At 52.5% G+C, this 15,815-nt stretch overlaps 2 protein-coding genes across 3 annotated transcripts in view; one reads left to right on the top strand and one right to left on the bottom strand.

The window, feature by feature from the left end:
- Window positions 1-15,815, bottom strand: part of LOC101289395 (myosin-16) — a 30,479-nt gene that overhangs the window by 13,566 nt on the left and 1,098 nt on the right. The window contains exons 2-14 of one of the 2 annotated variants that reach the window (XM_049699262.1): window positions 14,286-14,459; window positions 12,395-12,622; window positions 11,274-11,378; window positions 8,780-8,866; window positions 8,414-8,559; window positions 6,977-7,067; window positions 6,471-6,527; window positions 5,726-5,812; window positions 5,195-5,440; window positions 4,194-4,311; window positions 2,797-2,924; window positions 2,225-2,421; window positions 798-930 (exon numbers count right to left, since the gene is read on the bottom strand). In XM_049699262.1, the coding sequence (XP_049555219.1) occupies window positions 798-930; window positions 2,225-2,421; window positions 2,797-2,924; window positions 4,194-4,311; window positions 5,195-5,440; window positions 5,726-5,812; window positions 6,471-6,527; window positions 6,977-7,067; window positions 8,414-8,559; window positions 8,780-8,866; window positions 11,274-11,378; window positions 12,395-12,622; window positions 14,286-14,459 (1,797 nt within the window). Of the gene's footprint in view, window positions 1-797; window positions 931-2,224; window positions 2,422-2,796; window positions 2,925-4,193; window positions 4,312-5,194; window positions 5,441-5,725; window positions 5,813-6,470; window positions 6,528-6,976; window positions 7,068-8,413; window positions 8,560-8,779; window positions 8,914-11,273; window positions 11,379-12,394; window positions 12,623-14,285; window positions 14,460-15,815 lie in introns of those variants that run through there. The other variant, XM_033426568.2, reaches the window with a different exon arrangement.
- The window catches only part of KPNA7 (karyopherin subunit alpha 7), a 96,261-nt gene continuing 85,874 nt past the window's right edge, over window positions 5,429-15,815 (top strand). Inside the window, exons 1-2 of the mRNA XM_049699273.1 lie at window positions 5,429-9,039; window positions 9,166-9,257. The gene's annotated coding sequence lies outside the window, so the exon portion shown is untranslated. The remainder of the gene's footprint in view (window positions 9,040-9,165; window positions 9,258-15,815) is intronic.

The following is a 15,815-nucleotide window of genomic DNA, read 5'->3' on the forward strand; positions in this document are numbered from 1 at the left end:
GAGGGTTTTCTCAGGTGTAAAAGGAGGGATCTGGGCCACAACAACCTTCCCAGATTTATGATGTTCACCTAACTCCCCATAACGTATTTCTCTATAACATACTAATATATATCATTGCCCAACTCAGAGATGGGTGGGTATTATTTTTCTTGTTCATCAAAGCTCATTATTCTTAGATATTATTCTCACAGCCCTTCCATCTTTTTCATAACTCCCCGCAACTGTGTATTTGCTGCTGCACAATATTAGACGTTGTAAATTTCTGCTTAATTTCTTCTTTTTTTTTTTCTGCTTAACTTCTTAATTTGGAGGGAGCAAAAACCTTGAGGTTTTAGGACTTTTTCCCCCCAAAGCCTCTCACATGGCTATGACCTTATCTGGACCAAGACTGGGTTGGTGTGTGCCAGTGGAAATCTTATTTAATTTTGCTAAAGACTGGCGAATCAGTCTGAACTAGGGATGCAAACGGGAATATTTAGCCACACAAAGTGTGTGGAACATGGTTTGCAGAAGAGGAAGGGGAACAGGGGCAATAGGTTCCTGGACTTCCTGGGACTGAGTTTTATCCTTGTCACGGACCTATTTAAATAGTGGCTGGTTGAGTTAAGATCTCAGAATCATGAGCATGTTGACACATGTTCAAGCAGTGAACAGTGGGCCTGACTGCAAACCCTGTTCTCCACCCTCTTGGGCCACCTGTTCCTTCTTGCTAACCCAACATGTGACAGTCTCATCCAGCTTCCCGTGGGCTGTTGGACCCAGCAAATGGTCAGCCTTGGAGCATTTGGCCCTCTGACCTTCTCCAAGTCGATGGTGAGGTCCTCAACTTCTGCGTGGAGTCTCTGTTTGTTTTTCTCGAGGGAGGCAGCTCGGGCCTGGGCGGCTTCAGCCGTCTCTTCTGCCTCCTGGAGCCTGGTGGCCAGTTTTCTCCTGTGGATGAGAGCAAGAGAGGCCATCAAGGAAACATAGGCACCCAGGGGCAGGGGAGCCCAGCATGGCGCTGAGCTCTGGTGTCACAATGGAGAAGATGCAGATAAAAACGGGGGTGTTTGGCACAGAGCAACCAGTGTCCAGTCATCCATTCCACAAATATTCATTGTTTCTACTCAGTGCCAAGTCCTATTCTAGGCATTAGGGAAATAGCAGTGAATAAAACAGACTAAGATCCCTGCCCTCAAAACTTCTGTTCTAGAGGGGGGACAGAAAACACAACAAAGTGACATAAGCACTATGGGAAAATAAAGCAGGGAGGGGACACATGTGCAAAGGCCAGGACCCTGTGGGTGTCTGGGGAAGAGGTTCCAGGCAGAGAGAGGGGAGGGTTTGAAATTGAGGTTTAGCTCGGAGTGAGAGCCTGGGGTGGGACCAGGCAGCCCCCATAGCTCTCAATAGAAAATATTAGAAAAGGGCTGGAGGGCAGGAGGTGGAGCTGCAGGAAGGCAGGTGTAGGCTCAGCGAATAAAGAGTGCCAGATAAAGATTGATGTCAGCTGGAAGGCACTGCGCTTATGCTGTCACCACAAATTCCAGTGGATGGAAGGCACCAGTGGCAGGCTGGGGTTCCCTCCCCGCCTGGCACCAGGGGCTCACACGCAGGCCTTCCCTGGGTGCCCTGGCCCACGGGCACCCACGCCAGCCTCTTGTGCAAGAGGGCAGCTCTGAGCCACGTTCATGTGTCCACTCTTGTTTCCTCAGGCCCGTCAAGCAGAGCGTTTGTGTCTCTAGTTTGTGAAGGAAGAAAGTTCAAAGGACTTGAGGGCATTTGCCACAGAGCTGGGGAACTGGCCGAGGGGGGACCTCTGCCACGGAGCGTGGCCCGTGTCCTCTCAGCATCACCGAGGGGCCTCACCCCAGTCCCACCAGGCCCATGGAAGCTTCCTGAGCACTTCAGAGGCAGAGAAGCCCTACCTGGAGGCAGATCCCGCCCCCCCACCATCCTGACTTCCCTGCAGGGAGCCTGAGCATTTCTGGGCAGAAGATGTAGGTAAGAGAGCCCTTGAAGAGGGAAGCTGAAAGCAGTGGGGCATGCAGTGCGTGACCTGGTGAGGGCACGAAGTGGGCTCCCTGTCCTGACACTCGTCCCCCCTTTAAGAGGAGCCCCTGAACTGCCCTCTCCTGGGTGTGGCCCTGGTGTCAGCTGTGGCTATGGTGCTCAGGCCCCCACCTCGCACCCACCCGCCAACCCGCTGGCCTCCCCGGCCCTTCTGGCGCAGGGTGACGCTCACTTGGTCTCCTCCAGCTCCTCGGTCCTCTGGATGGCGTCCGTCTCATACTTGGTCCTCCAGGTGGTCACCTCGGTGTTGAGTTTGGACACAAGGCGCTGCAGCTCCGACTTGCCTCCCTGCTCCTCCTCCAGCTGCTCCTTCAGCAGGTCCAGGTCGTGCTTGGTGTTGGCAAGACTCACCACGGCCGTGCTGCGGGACTGCGGTGACCAGACCAGCCTGTCAGGGCCCCCCGGTCTCTGTGGCACCCAGGGCCATCACTTAGGGATACACGACGTTGGATCAACAGTACAGCGGGGTAAAGGCAGGGCGGGGGGCGGTGGGGGGAGACACAGGAGTCTACAACCCAAACCACCAGGGTTTAACTTTCCTTGATTTCTTCCAATTACTATCCACAAGGATACGTAATTCCGTTAATTTCATTTAGTCGCACATATAGCGTACTCTGGTTTTGTTGTTAACTCTTTTACTTGCAGTGGAATGAAATATTTTTCATGTTCCTTCTACATCTTCATAACATATGACTTTCTTCAAGGAGGCAGCTCTGTCACCCCCTACCTCACCCCCAAACCAACCTTGGACTCTTCATCCAGCTGCCTCTTGTAATCATCCACCTGTGATGTCAGGGACGTCTTTATCCTCAGGATCTGATTAAGCCGGCTCTGGGATTCTTCATATTCCCGGCTCAGTTCACTGTTTTCAGCTGGGCGAGAAGGGAACGGAAGAAGCGTTGGGTGGAGAACTAGCTCCCCCGCCAGATCCTAAGCCTTGCTCCCAAAGTGCCCATCAGTATAGTGGCTTGGCCAGCTGAGCTGGAATGGGGAGCAGGGCGACCACCGCATCAGCTGCCCAAATCTAGTGGGCCCAGGAGGGGAGCAAGTGCCCAAGGGTTGCCACCATCCAGGTGATTTGCATGGGATAAGCGGCTTCAGATAGCGAAGCCCCTGGCAGGAGATACAGCAAAGAAGTTTGGAGAAAACAGTCGGGCGGAGAGTGTTTACTTTGAAAAAAAATTCATTTGTCACGGTCCCAGAACCTACACTCCTGTCATTTGTAGACTGCTCTCCGGAGCCAGAGGCCAGGAGAAGGTGCATGAGCCAGAGAACCAGCAAGGGTTCCCAGTTCTGCCCTGTATCTTCGGTTTTGTGACCATGGGCAAGTCACTTCACCTCACTGAGTTTCACTCTTCTTATCCATCAAATGGGGATACTGATTTTAAAAAGTTCACAATGTGGAAAGTAAGGCCAGAGGAGGTTCTCTGGTGTCAAACGAGAGTGTTGTCTAACTGGTGCGCCTCAGGAGCGTTAACTTCTCGAAGGAAATGCACCTTTGCTTGACTTAACTGTTGACCCCTCTTTAGAGCCCAGACTCTGCGAAGTCAGACGTTAACTTGCATATTGATGAGTTGCAAATTATTTTTGACCTAGAGATGCAGAGAATTTCTTCTGGTAGAAAAAACCCCAAATCAAACCTAGAGGTTGCAGTATTATTGCCGCATAGGACATGAACCAGTTTTGCATCTAACTCAGCAGAGTTACTGAAACATTCCTTTCCTGACTGGCTGTGTAAATCTCGGCCCCCTCAGGTGCTTTTCAAAGGCAGTTTTCCCATTTTTCTGGTTCTCTCATTAGTGACACGTGTTCGCTTTACGTTAGTAGGCAGGTCATGTTTGAAAATGTTTGAAAATTGTGTTTTGTCGGTATTACTGCTCCTCCTGCTGATCTCACGGGGTGGCTGAGAGAACTGATAGGAAAATGTTTTGGACAGTGTTCCCTGTTTTACACTGTAAAGATGTTACTTGGAGCACTCAGTGGGAGGAAGAAAATCTTCTCGTCTCGTCACAGGGGATGTGGATTTTCCAAGGTCAAGGAAGCTCTGGGAGGGCACCCAGGTACTCTTTCAGTTTCCTTGAGGATCCCCACTCCTTTCCATGCACTGTTCCTTAGGAAGCTGTGGGGAGGGGAGAGCTCACCTTGGAGGCGGGTCCTGATGGCGTTGATTTCCACCTGGTTCCGCTCCAGCTCAGCCACCTTGGCATTGGCCTCTGATAAGTTATCTTCCAGCTTTCGAACGTGGGCCTCGGCATTCATCTGCTCAGGGAGAACGAACCCAGTGGGGAAATGGGGAGGGCCAGGCCAGGCCCTCCCTGCTTCCCAGCTGCGCTGCCCTAGTGCAGCCTCCCAGGCCACCTACCTCATCCTTCTAGAACATCCCTGTCTCAGAAACCTCCAGTGGCTCACCATTTTCTATCAACGTAAGCCCAGAGCCTTTGGGTTGGCACACAGCCCCTCACTCCCGGGCCCCTGCTGACCTCACTCGATAGGAAAATGCCGGGAGCCAGTTAATTTAAGGAAAAATACCAGCATTAGAGCAGGCGCCTGCAGATAAAACAGGAACTACGAAGATGCCTCGTGAGTGTCTGAAGTTTGGAGACACTAGTTGGCTGGGACCTGGACCCCCAAAGCATCATCCCTGCTCACCTTTGGAGCACCACCTGCCACTTCCCTTGTGTCACAAGAAGACTCTTCCTGTGGCAGGGGCTGGATAAATGCATGTTGAGTGGCTTAATTTTACTTTAATTGTACTTAATTTTCTTTCTTGCCACATATCACTTTTTCATTGTGGCGATGATTGTTTCTCCTACTAAGTCTCCAACTCCTGGAGGATATAGTCATACTAATGTCACGATGATCCTAATAGCTCACATTTATTGAGCTTTTCTTACGTGCCAGGAACTGTCGTAGCCCTAACAACAGCACTATGAGGTGGGGACTATCATTATTCCCCATTTTACAGATGGGGAAGCCGAGGCACGGTTAGGTTGTGCACCTTGGCCGAGGTTATACACACAGCCAGTGGGGTCTGTGATGGGTCCATCTTGGTTCCCTTCACAGCATCTAGAATGGACCTTGGGCCTGTCGGGGGACTCGGGGGATATTATTCGTGAAGGCTCTGCGGGGTGTTCCCCCTCACCTTGGACTTCTGTATGGTCTCCACGCTGGCGTTGAGGTCGTCGATCTCGGCCTTCATGACCTGCTTGTCCTTCTCCAGCTTGGACTTGACCCTCTGCAGGTTCTCCACGTGCTCGGTCAGCTCGGCCATGGAGTCTGTGTGCTTCTTGCGCAGTGTGGAGGCCGCTGCCTCGCTCTGCAGGGCCACCTCCTCCAGCTCCCGCCGCAGCTTCAGCAGCTCGGCCTCCCGCTTGCGGTTCTGCTCGATCTGGGGCGGAGCAGAAGAAGGGCTTGCGGGCTGGCCGGTGCTGGCCTCCCTGGGGCATTCAGTCCAAATCCCACCTGCATCCACTGAACCGAGGAGCCCCAGAAGAAAGTGGACTGAACCAGCCCCCTCTTGCCTATTCTTTATCATTGATTGGTTTCTCCTCAAGGGAGCCCCGGGAATTCAGCAGGAACTAACTGGTCCTTATCCCCCTGCTCATCGTCCAGCATTTGTTTCTCCATGCAGGCAGGCAGGAATCGGGGTTCCTGGACACCCCGAGGATGGTACCTGAGCAGATGTGGCTCCCCCAGCCTCTTCCAGCCTGTCACTGAGGTCTTCAAGGTCTCGGGACAGGTCACTGCGTTGTTTCTCCACCTGGGGGGAGATGGGATAACACTGACCTTGGCCGTCCAAGAACCCGTTTCTCTGGTAAGGATTGTGATCACCACGTGGCGTCTGTGAGGCCAGGGGCCTGTGCTTGGGGAGCTCTGCACTCTGCCCGTCACCCCCCACACACACTCAGCAGAGGATGCTGTCTGTCCTCCCCTGCACTGGGGGGGCCTTAGTGCCCATCCTGCCACCCAGCCCAGCTGGGCTGAAGCTGGAGTTAGGTGTGTTATGATGCATCTCCCTACAGGATCCCTGCCCTCAAGCCTTCCTCCACTCCTGGCTCTTCCTTTCACACCTTTGTACCTGTGCACATAAGTGCTATTTGATTCCCTTTGCCTAGAAACTCCTCCCCGCCTCAGCCTGTTAAATGCAGTCTTCCAGTCCCCAGGCTAACATTGCCCACTCTCCTTGGACCGCACAACAAAGAGCATCTGTGCCTCTTACGTCGTCATTAATGGGCACGTGTAGCACAGTGCCTGGCACACAGTAGGTGCTCAAGAAACAACAAGTCCTTTCCAACCGGAACCCCATCCTCCTCCCTACTGGTTTCTCAACAGGAGTTTCTGCTCGTTGTTGGATTGTGGCTTCACTGGGTCCTTGGCCTCAGGAAAGGAGGGAGGAAGTGTAGACGCATCTCACTTACCTTGGCTCTCATTGCCCTCTCAGCCTCCAGCTCTTCCTCCAGCTCCTCGATTCGGGCCTAGCAGGCAAAAAGGCAGACAGAGCGGGGCGTTTATCTCTCCTGGGTGAAGTTAGAGACCCACCCACTGGCCTTTTAGAATGAAAATGATGGAAGGCAGCTAAGTGTATGTGGGACGCTGTCAAAAGCAGAGGGAAGCGGGCCACAGAGAGTGTGTGCAATGGTCCTGAGGCAGGAGGGAGGCTGGGGTGTGTGAGACCCCGCAAGGGGCCAGAGGGGCTGAACGGAATGATGGGGGAACGGTGGGTGACAAGCCAGGGAGGGAGCAGGGGCTATTGTGGAGGGCCCTGTGGCCACTGTGGGGACTTGGAATTTATCCCAGCATGAGGTGGACATCAGTCAGTCTCTGAGGACTCTGTGGCAGCAGCAGATCCGCTGATGTGAGCAAAGGTGCAGGCCAGTGCCTTTCAAAAGAGGATCTGGGTCTCCTCCATCCCGCACAGACAGACCTGGTGTTCCTTTAGTTTCCGCTGCAGCGTGGAATTCAGAGACTGCTCATCCTCATATTTAGAGTTGACAGAATTGATTTCCATATCTCTCCTGCAAGAGAAGGTTTGACCTCCTGAGGAAAAGCTCTGAGGCTAGACCAGCAAGCTGGCACGGGAATGGAGCTGGGGCTGCCGGGGGAGACCTTGACCCTGCTGAGACCCACTCAGCCCTGACCCCTGGCCTTCTCACCCTACAGATGAGTCGCCCTACAGAGCCCCAGGATTTGCTTCACTGGTTTTTCACTCACTCATTCATTCACTTGTGCATTTATTAATTTGCCTTCAATTTATTGAGTCCCTCCTGGTGCCAGACATTGTCTGGGGTTCCAGGGACACATCAGTGAACAAAACGGACAGAAGTCACTGCTCTGGTGCAGCTTACAGTCTAGGGGCTCCAGAATCACACAGATGCTTGGCCTTTTTAGGGAAAACGTTCCTCCAAAATCTTTCTGCAAAAGGCTGTCTCCTGATGTGAGTTCCACGTGTCAAGAGCCACGTGTGAGAGGTAAGATGCCAGAGACCAAGCAGGTGGGGAGGATGGGCAGGGTCACCTGCACCTTCTGGGTGTGCCTCCCAAGAAATGTGCTGAGATGCAGATTTAGCTGCACACGCCCTCTTGGCAGCCTGTGGTGCTTTAGAATTGCCCTAGCAAAATGTACTTCAAAGATGCGTTGTCCAGGGGACTTCCCTGGTGGCACAGTGGATGAGACTCTGTGCTTCTAATGCAGGCGGCCTGGGTTTGATCCCTGCTGGGGGAACTAGATCCCACATGCATGCTGCAACTAAGAGTTTGCATACCACAACTAAGGAGACCATGTGCCACAACTAAGGAGCCCACCTGTCACAACTAAGACCCGGCATAACCATATAATTAAATAAATATTTTTTAAAAAGTTGCATTGTCCAAATTCTGCCCCCTAAAAGCTTTCCTTACCTGCCTCCTTATCTCCATCCCTTCAGCCTCTTACTCAGTTCCGGTTTATGCTTGGACTATTGCAGTAGTTGTCTTCCTGCTTTCTCCACCCCACATGTGCTCCATGTTATTACCAGGGTGATATTGCTAACATATCCCCTCAACTCCTTGTGATCTTTGAGAGCCCAATTTTCAGGTTTCTGCAAAGACTCCCTGACCTCTGGGGTGGGTGCATTGCTTAGTACCTGTGTACTTTCCAGCGCCCAGCAGGCCCTGTGTGAGGCTGGGAACTCCCTGAGAACAGGGAAGCACCTGCCCCTCCCTCCCTAATCCTCCGAGCTGAGCACAGTGCCTGGTACAGAGCAGGTTCAGGGGACATGCACTGATACACATGAAGCCCTCAGCAGAGTGCCTGGCGCCGGGTGCCATCCAGGAAGTGCTAGATATTGCTAACACCGCTACGGGCAAAATGAAAGACTGCGTACTTTTTCACCACCTCCTCGAGATCTAGCTTGGACCGCTCCATCTCATTGAGATTGTCAATGGTCATCTTCAAGTCACTCTCAGCTTTCTGGCGAGCTTTTTCCACTTCCGCCCGGATTTTCTTTTCCTGTTCCCAGTTATCCTCCAGCTGCGGAGACAAAAAATACAAAAGAAAGTAGTGTGTGTGTGTGGGGGGAGGGTTGTCTGAGGCCAGAATGCAATAAAGAACCAGACTGGGCCTGGTTCCTTAGCTGTGGCATCAGAAAGGGCCTCACTTCCCAGTTTCCCAAAATGTATCTGAGGTCCCTGTGACCTGGGACAGACCTGACCGTCGAGCTATAGAATCAGACCCAATGACGGGGCATTACCTCATGGATCTGGGTGCTAAGCTTGCTGTTGTTCTTGGTCAGATGGTTCACCTTGTCCTCCTCGGCTTGCAGGTCATCAAGGGTTTTCTGGAAGGAAAGATACACGTGTGTGTCCTGTGAGGCAGGCGGGAGCAGCTGAACAGATCTGGTTCTCTGCCATCACTTCCGAGCTGAGTTGATGATGTCAGTGATCAGTTACAGAGCACCTGCTCCTGGGTGGTGGGTGAGGCCACGGCACACTGATCACCCGTCAGCCACAGGTGGGCCCCTAGGGGTCTGTTGGGGGCTCTGGTTCTCCACGGGGCATATAGGAAATTTGGGGGGTGCGGTGCTTTTGGTTGTCACAATGATTGGGGGCCTCACTGGTACTTTGTGGGTGCTTCCAGGGACGCTGGACATCTGGCCTTGCTCTGGATAATGGGTGCCATGAAGAATAATTCTGCATTTCACACACTTGCTGTCCCATTCAGCCATTCATGTAAGTAAACAACTATTTATACTTTTCTGAACCTAGAACCTAGTACCTCTTCGCACATAACTCAACATTTTTTTCATTTAGTATACACTACAATTTTAAAGAATGATCTACCATGGAAACTAAGAGAAGATTTACTTCTTGTTGTTAAAATCTCCCTGAGAATTATTGACTGTTTTGTAAAATTGCATCACTGGTAGCAACCGCACTTGGCTACCTGAGTCACCAACACACCCTCAGGTGCCCGTCTACAGCCTTCAAAGACGGGCTTGGGCAGGCAGCCCTCCTAGATCTGCCTGAGCTTTTACACTTTGACAGCCCCATTATTTATTATAAATTACTTTCATTCATTTCTCCTTTTATATGGAAGGGCACTCTATTGATTTTTCTGAAGTTGTATATTAGTTACATTATTATAATTTTCAATTCAGGATAGTAAGAGGGCGTTCCAAAATAAAGTTGATCCCCATTATCCGTGAATTATCTATTTGCCAGTTTACCTACTCGCTAAAATTTATTTGTAATCCCCAAATCAATACTCATGGTGCTTTCGTGGTCATTCGTGGACATGCAAAGCGGGGCATGTTCCCAGCTGAGGTCGGATAAATGATGCTCTGTCTCCTTGGTTCGTCTCAGACTGCAAACACGTGTGCTTTTCCCAGTCTATGTAGTGCCACGTTTTCTACATGTCAGTGCTCTTTGTTGGTGTTTCACTGCTTACAGTGGCGCGAAGCACGGTTCTGCAGTGCTGTCTGGCATTCCTGACGCAAGAAGGCTGTGATGTGCCTTGCAGAGAAAATCTATGTGTTGGATGAGCATCATTCAGGCCTGAGATACAGGGGCTGTTGACCATGAGTTCAATGTATCAACAATATGTACTGGGGCTTCCCTGGTGGCGCAGTGGTTGAGAGTCCGCCTGCCGATGCAGGGGACACGGGTTCGTGCCCCGGTCCAGGAAGATCCCACATGCCGCGGAGTGGCTGGGCCTGTGAGCCATGGCCGCTGAGCCTGCGCATCCGAAGCCTGTGCTCCAGAACGGGAGAGGCCACAGCAGTGAGAGGCCCGCGTACCGCCAAAAAAAACCCCAAAAAAACCCCAAAAGCCCCAAAAAACAATATGTACTAAATAAGGTGTTTTTCAACAGAAATACACATAAAACAAGATAATGTATTGATCACCATCATATGTATGATGTATTGATGGGTTGACGAAAACGCTGTGACTAGAGGCTTGCAGGAAGATAACCCTGTATTTCCCCGAGAGCAAAGGTTCAGTATTTGCTAATTCAATGACTCTATAGAACATCGCTACCCCGAATAATGAGAACTGAGCATATTTGCTATAACAGGGGGTTCTGGGTTTGATACGATGGAGAGTCACAGTCTAAGGGGAGGTGTTTCCAGAGGCGACGGAGAAATGTGCTCGGGGGACATATTGTAGATTCATGATGTCAGCAAACACAGGGATGAGGGTCCACTGTCTAGTTCTGGGCTTCAATTTGCTCCTGGCACCTGTGTCTAGGTTAGGAGGTGCTCCACGCCATGGTCAGCACTGGTGGGTGGTCAGAGTTGGCTCCACACTCAGGAGCAACTGAAACAGTCGGGTGGGCTCCCCATGACCTCAGGAACTCAGGCCTGTTGTTGCCGCAACGAATCAGGGTTCCCTGGTGCTTTAGAGCTCACGGCGCACTTCCATACGCCCACTTCATCCTTATGACTCTGGGAGCATCCCTCCCACTGTGCCTGGACCATTCTGACGCATGCCTGCTGACCCCTTTCACTCTGAAACCTGTCCTAGTTTGGGTGATAAATGATATGTTCACCCCACTTAACAACAAACCTGGAAGGAAGGTAGCAAGTGACTGTGTCCACTTCACTGATGAGGGCATTGTGATGTAGGGAGACACTGTGACTTCCCCAAGGGCCCCAGCTGATGGGCGGCAAAGCCGGGATTCGAATGAGGGTCTCCCGTCTCCGAGCTCCATTTGCTCCGCCAAGAGGAGAAGTGGCCGGTGCCTACCTGCTGCAGCTCCTCCAGGGCCCTCTTCTCCTTCTGGAGCTTGGCGATAGAGTCTTCTCGAAGCGAGAGGTCCCCAGTCAGGGTGCGGACCTTGTGATCCAGGGCCTGGAGATGGGGCGGCAGGGGAGAGGCTGGACTTTAAGGCTGGGAACACCCTCGGGGGAGAAGGGGAGGAGAGTACTTGCCCCGAGAGAGGGTTCTCAGCTTGGCTGTTCCCCAGAGCCACCTGGGAGCCTAAGAGACACCAATGCCCAGGGCACAGCCCAGCCAACCAAGTCAGAATCTTGGGGGTGAGGGGACAGAGAGAACACCGTCAGGCCTTGGCTACTCAGAGCCTGGTCCTTGGACGGCAGCCGTGCCTTCGCCGGGGACTGTGTTGGAAATATAGCCCCTGGGCCCCGCAGGACCTGCTGGCCCAGAGCCTGCGTCTTATTGAGGTCCCTGTGGTTCGAGTGCACATCAAAGCTGCAGACGCCCCGGCTTAGGCAGCATCCACCTCCCCCTGCTCGGGGACCCCACCCACTGTGAGATAGGAAGGGGGCCTGGGACCAAGGGCGAGCCAGACGGTACCAGGAGTCAGGGAGCCACTTGGAAGGGCAGCAGCTGCTTGTTTGGGCAGAAATCCAGCAGCTAAAGGTGACCCCACCTTACAATATGGTTGCTTCCTCTGGGAAGGGGGAGGGGTGGACATGGTGCTGCAGAAGGATGTTCTGTGAGGGGCCCCAGGGATGCTGAGGCTGAGTGGGCAGAAGGCCAGGCAGACGCCCAGGAATCCCAGGCACGAGGAGAACCAGCCAGGCCTGGGCGTCCCCACGAGGGGAACAGCTCTCAGCCCCCTGAGTAAGCTGCTCTGTCCAAACAATGGACGTGTGCTCTGTCTGCTCTATCCGACATCGTAGCACTTGCTGCGAGCGGCTACTGAGCCCTCCATACGCGGCCAGGTTGACCGAGGAACGACATTTGAAATTGTAATGAATTAAGTTAAAATAGCTGCATGTGGCTGGTGGCTCGGGTCCCGGGCAGCATTGCTATATGGGCTCTGGGTGTGGCCCCTGCAGGGCAGCGGGCTGGGGGTTCCCTGGCCCTGGGAGGAGCAGGGTCTGGCCCAGGGGCCTCCCCACCTGCTTCTCCTTCTCCGTCTTGGCCAGCGTGGTCTCCAGGCCCTCGAGGTCCCGCTTGAGGTCACTGAGCTCCCCCTCCAGCTTGCGCTTGGTGGCGCTCAGCGAGGCCGATGTCCCCTCCTCCTCCTCCAGCCTCTCCCGCATGTCAGAGATCTGGCTCTCCAGCTCCATCTTGGTCTTCATCATCTGGGTCAGGCGCTCCTCCGCATCTATCAGGTTCTCTTGCTCCTGGTGGAAGAAAGAGAGTATTGGTCAAGGGCAGGGGCCAGGCACCTGCAGGGGAACGTGCTGACGGATAGGCCTCGGGCTGATGGGCCCCCAACAAACGTGTCCTGGGGGCTGGACAGGGGCTGGCTATCTCTGAGCTTCTTGGTGACGAAGCCTCGTCCAGGAGTGTGGTCCCCAGACCAGCAGCAGCAGCATCACCTGTGAGCCGGTTAGAATGCAAAATCTCAGTCCCCACCTGTGACCTGTTCATCTGAATCTGCTTTTTAATGAGACCCCAGGTGATCAGATTCACCTTAAGGCATTAGCAGTGGCCTAGGAGAAGCCCGGGCCACTCAGGCAGGATGCCTCTGTCCATTCAGGCTCTGCCGTCTCATCCACTGATCCCATGTGGGCCTGTGCTTGCATCTGCCAACGTGGAGGGGCACGTCCACCCAAATAACTCCCAGCATTGATTTAGCACTTCCGTGTTAACAAACCATTTCCCGTCCCTGGTTTCTCCTTATAACAACACTGAGAAGCAAGCCAGACAGGTATCATCTATAAGCTAGGGTTCAGAGATGAGGGAACCGATATGCAGAGGGGATGGAGTTGTCAAAAGTCACACAGGCAGTAAATGTCAGAGGAGGGGCAAGCGGGATGTCCACTGGGGTCTCCCTGAGATGGGGTCAGTGGTGTAAGACAACAACTGCCCATGGAGTCAGAAGACCAGACCAGCTAGATGACTTTTGGTTCGTGGCATAAATTTACTGAAATTCATTCTCTGCAAAATAAGGGAAATGATCATCGTGAGGCATAAAGGGATGGAGCACATCGTGGCGCTTCTGTAAACGGAAGATTCTTTGATCCTTGTATTCACGCTCGGCCTCAGCCTCCCCAAACATAAAATGAGGGTCCTAGCCTGAGCAACTTCTCAGGGGGGTGGAAAGGATGGGAGAAAAGATGTCAGAGACAGCTTGGGGAAAATGGATAGCTAATGTAAGTGCTGACACGCTCTCGGCGAGGAGACGTGGCTGTGACAGAGCAGGAATGACCAAGATGGGACTGGACCCCTCCCAGTTGTGGGTCTTCTACTGACCGGCTTGCGACCTTGATCAAATCTCTAAAGGTCGGTCAAGTGGAGTTTCCTACCCTGAAGATACACATGAAAATCGGGCGTCTTATGAGGTGGTTGTGAAGCTCGAATCAGAGAAGGAAGGACCCTTGTAAACCAGAAGGGTCACGGCAGTGAACCTGCTCATCGTATTGGGAGTCAGGCTCCCCACAGAAACTAGGTCATATGTTCTCCCCTCTGTGTTTGCACTTGATGGGCGAGGAAGAGGAAGCAGAGAAAAGAGGGCAAGTTCCCTAGGTCCCCAGGGAGCCAGGCTCACCCCAGAGGTGCTCCTCCCACCATCTCGTGGCCCCCATGTCTGGACGATGCCCCAGGCCCAGCATGTACTGTATGTGTGTGCGCTCAGCCTGCTGCTGTGGGCGAACAGGAATTTGATGGAGACTTTTTGGTAGTTGGGTCCAGGATGACATGACAATGAGAGAAAGAGAAGGCTGGGAATTCCCCAGCGTCTGGAAGGACACAGCTTCTTAGAAGGCCACTCTCCCTCCTTCTGTGGGTCTGACTCTTGCCAAGGCCCCCAGCTCCTGCTGCTGCCCCCAGGGCCCCACATACTGCCTGCAGCTGGATGGTGAGGTCATTCTTCTCCTGGCTGAGCGTGGCCATCTTCTCCTCCAGATCCTTGATCTTGTCTAGCAGCTCCTGCATCTTGGCCATGGCGTTCCTCAGCTCCTCCTCCTTGGCCTTCATCTCCTCCTCTTGCCGAGCCACATTCAGGAGTGGCTTGACCTGGGTGGCAAACAACACTGCAGAGTGTTAGGGAGATGGGCTTTGCCAGGGGACTAGGTGTGGGCTGCTTTGCCTTCAGCCAGGAATAGTCGCTCCTCTTCTGCACCCACAGCACCTGTCTGGACCGCTCTGTGCATTTGGCACTTCTCATCCTACAAGAGTGCCTGGGTCCATTGGGTCCTCTGCCCTGCTAGACCACGAGCCCTGCCCTCTGCCCCTCCCCATCTCCCTCCTGCCCTCGGTGTCTCTACAGCACCAAGCAGAGCAGGCAGGACAGGCCCTCGGGATATTTCCTGATCTATGGATACATTATTCAGGAGTGCAAACACCATGGATTTGGGAGAAGGAATGGCCTCTCTTTGAAGATGACAGATAAACCTGTCATCGCCAGCCTGGTCTGTGGGGATCTGGGATATTGCAGTGCAAAATTTGCATAAAAAGTTGATAGTGGGCTTCCCTGGTGGCGCAGTGGTTGAGAGTCCGCCTGCCGATGCAGGGGACACGGGTTCGTGCCCCTGTCCGGGAGGATCCCGCATGCCGTGGAGTGGCTGGGCCCGTGAGCCATGGCCGCTGAGCCTGCGCGTCCGGAGCCTGTGCTCCGCAATGGGAGAGGCCACAACAGTGAGAGGCCCGCGAACTGCAAAAAAAAAAAAAATGTGATAGTAAGTATCACTTGCAACTGTGTTACACTTTTTATCCAGTGAAAGCCTCCCCCAAGGTGTTGTTTTTTTCCATTGATTCAGCTTATCTGACTTAGTTAAATAAGGTTAGAGCTCACTTAACACGCTAAGAGTAAAGGATTTTAACTTAATTTTATGTTTTCACTTATTGGAACAAGATCTTGCTCCGCTACGTTTAATTGGTGAAGTTTTACTTTCTGGTAAAGAGCAGAGAAGTTTCTAGGCTCTGTCTCCTTGTCATCTGTGGTCACTTATATCTGGCTTGGAAGGAATCTTAAAGGCTGTTGGTCTGGGGCTTCCCAAAGGGTAATACATACACTGAGGGGGCAGGTGAGATGGATTCAACCTTTGCACGGAAACCTTTTGATTTTCATTGTTACATGGTTACTTTAAAAATAATTTTGAAAAGTAATAGTTTAATACATGATTTTGAAAAATAATAATTTTTAAAAATGAAAAGAACTCTTGAAATCCACAGTTTTATGCATAACGTTTGCTTAGGATGAGACAGGTAAGGATGTGAAGTTTCCTTTTAAAATAAAAATTTCGAAATAAAACAGTGAGTTGATGTAAAGAAAGAAGGTCAGTCATAGAACAGGTGGGGAAAATGCCATACTGACTAAATTTGAGAAATTTTTGTTTAGATCCCTCTGCCGCCTCAGGCCCTCCAGTGGGC

This window comes from Orcinus orca, chromosome 16 (assembly GCF_937001465.1).
Source record: "Orcinus orca chromosome 16, mOrcOrc1.1, whole genome shotgun sequence".
In the NCBI taxonomy this organism is placed as follows: Eukaryota; Metazoa; Chordata; class Mammalia; order Artiodactyla; family Delphinidae; genus Orcinus; species Orcinus orca.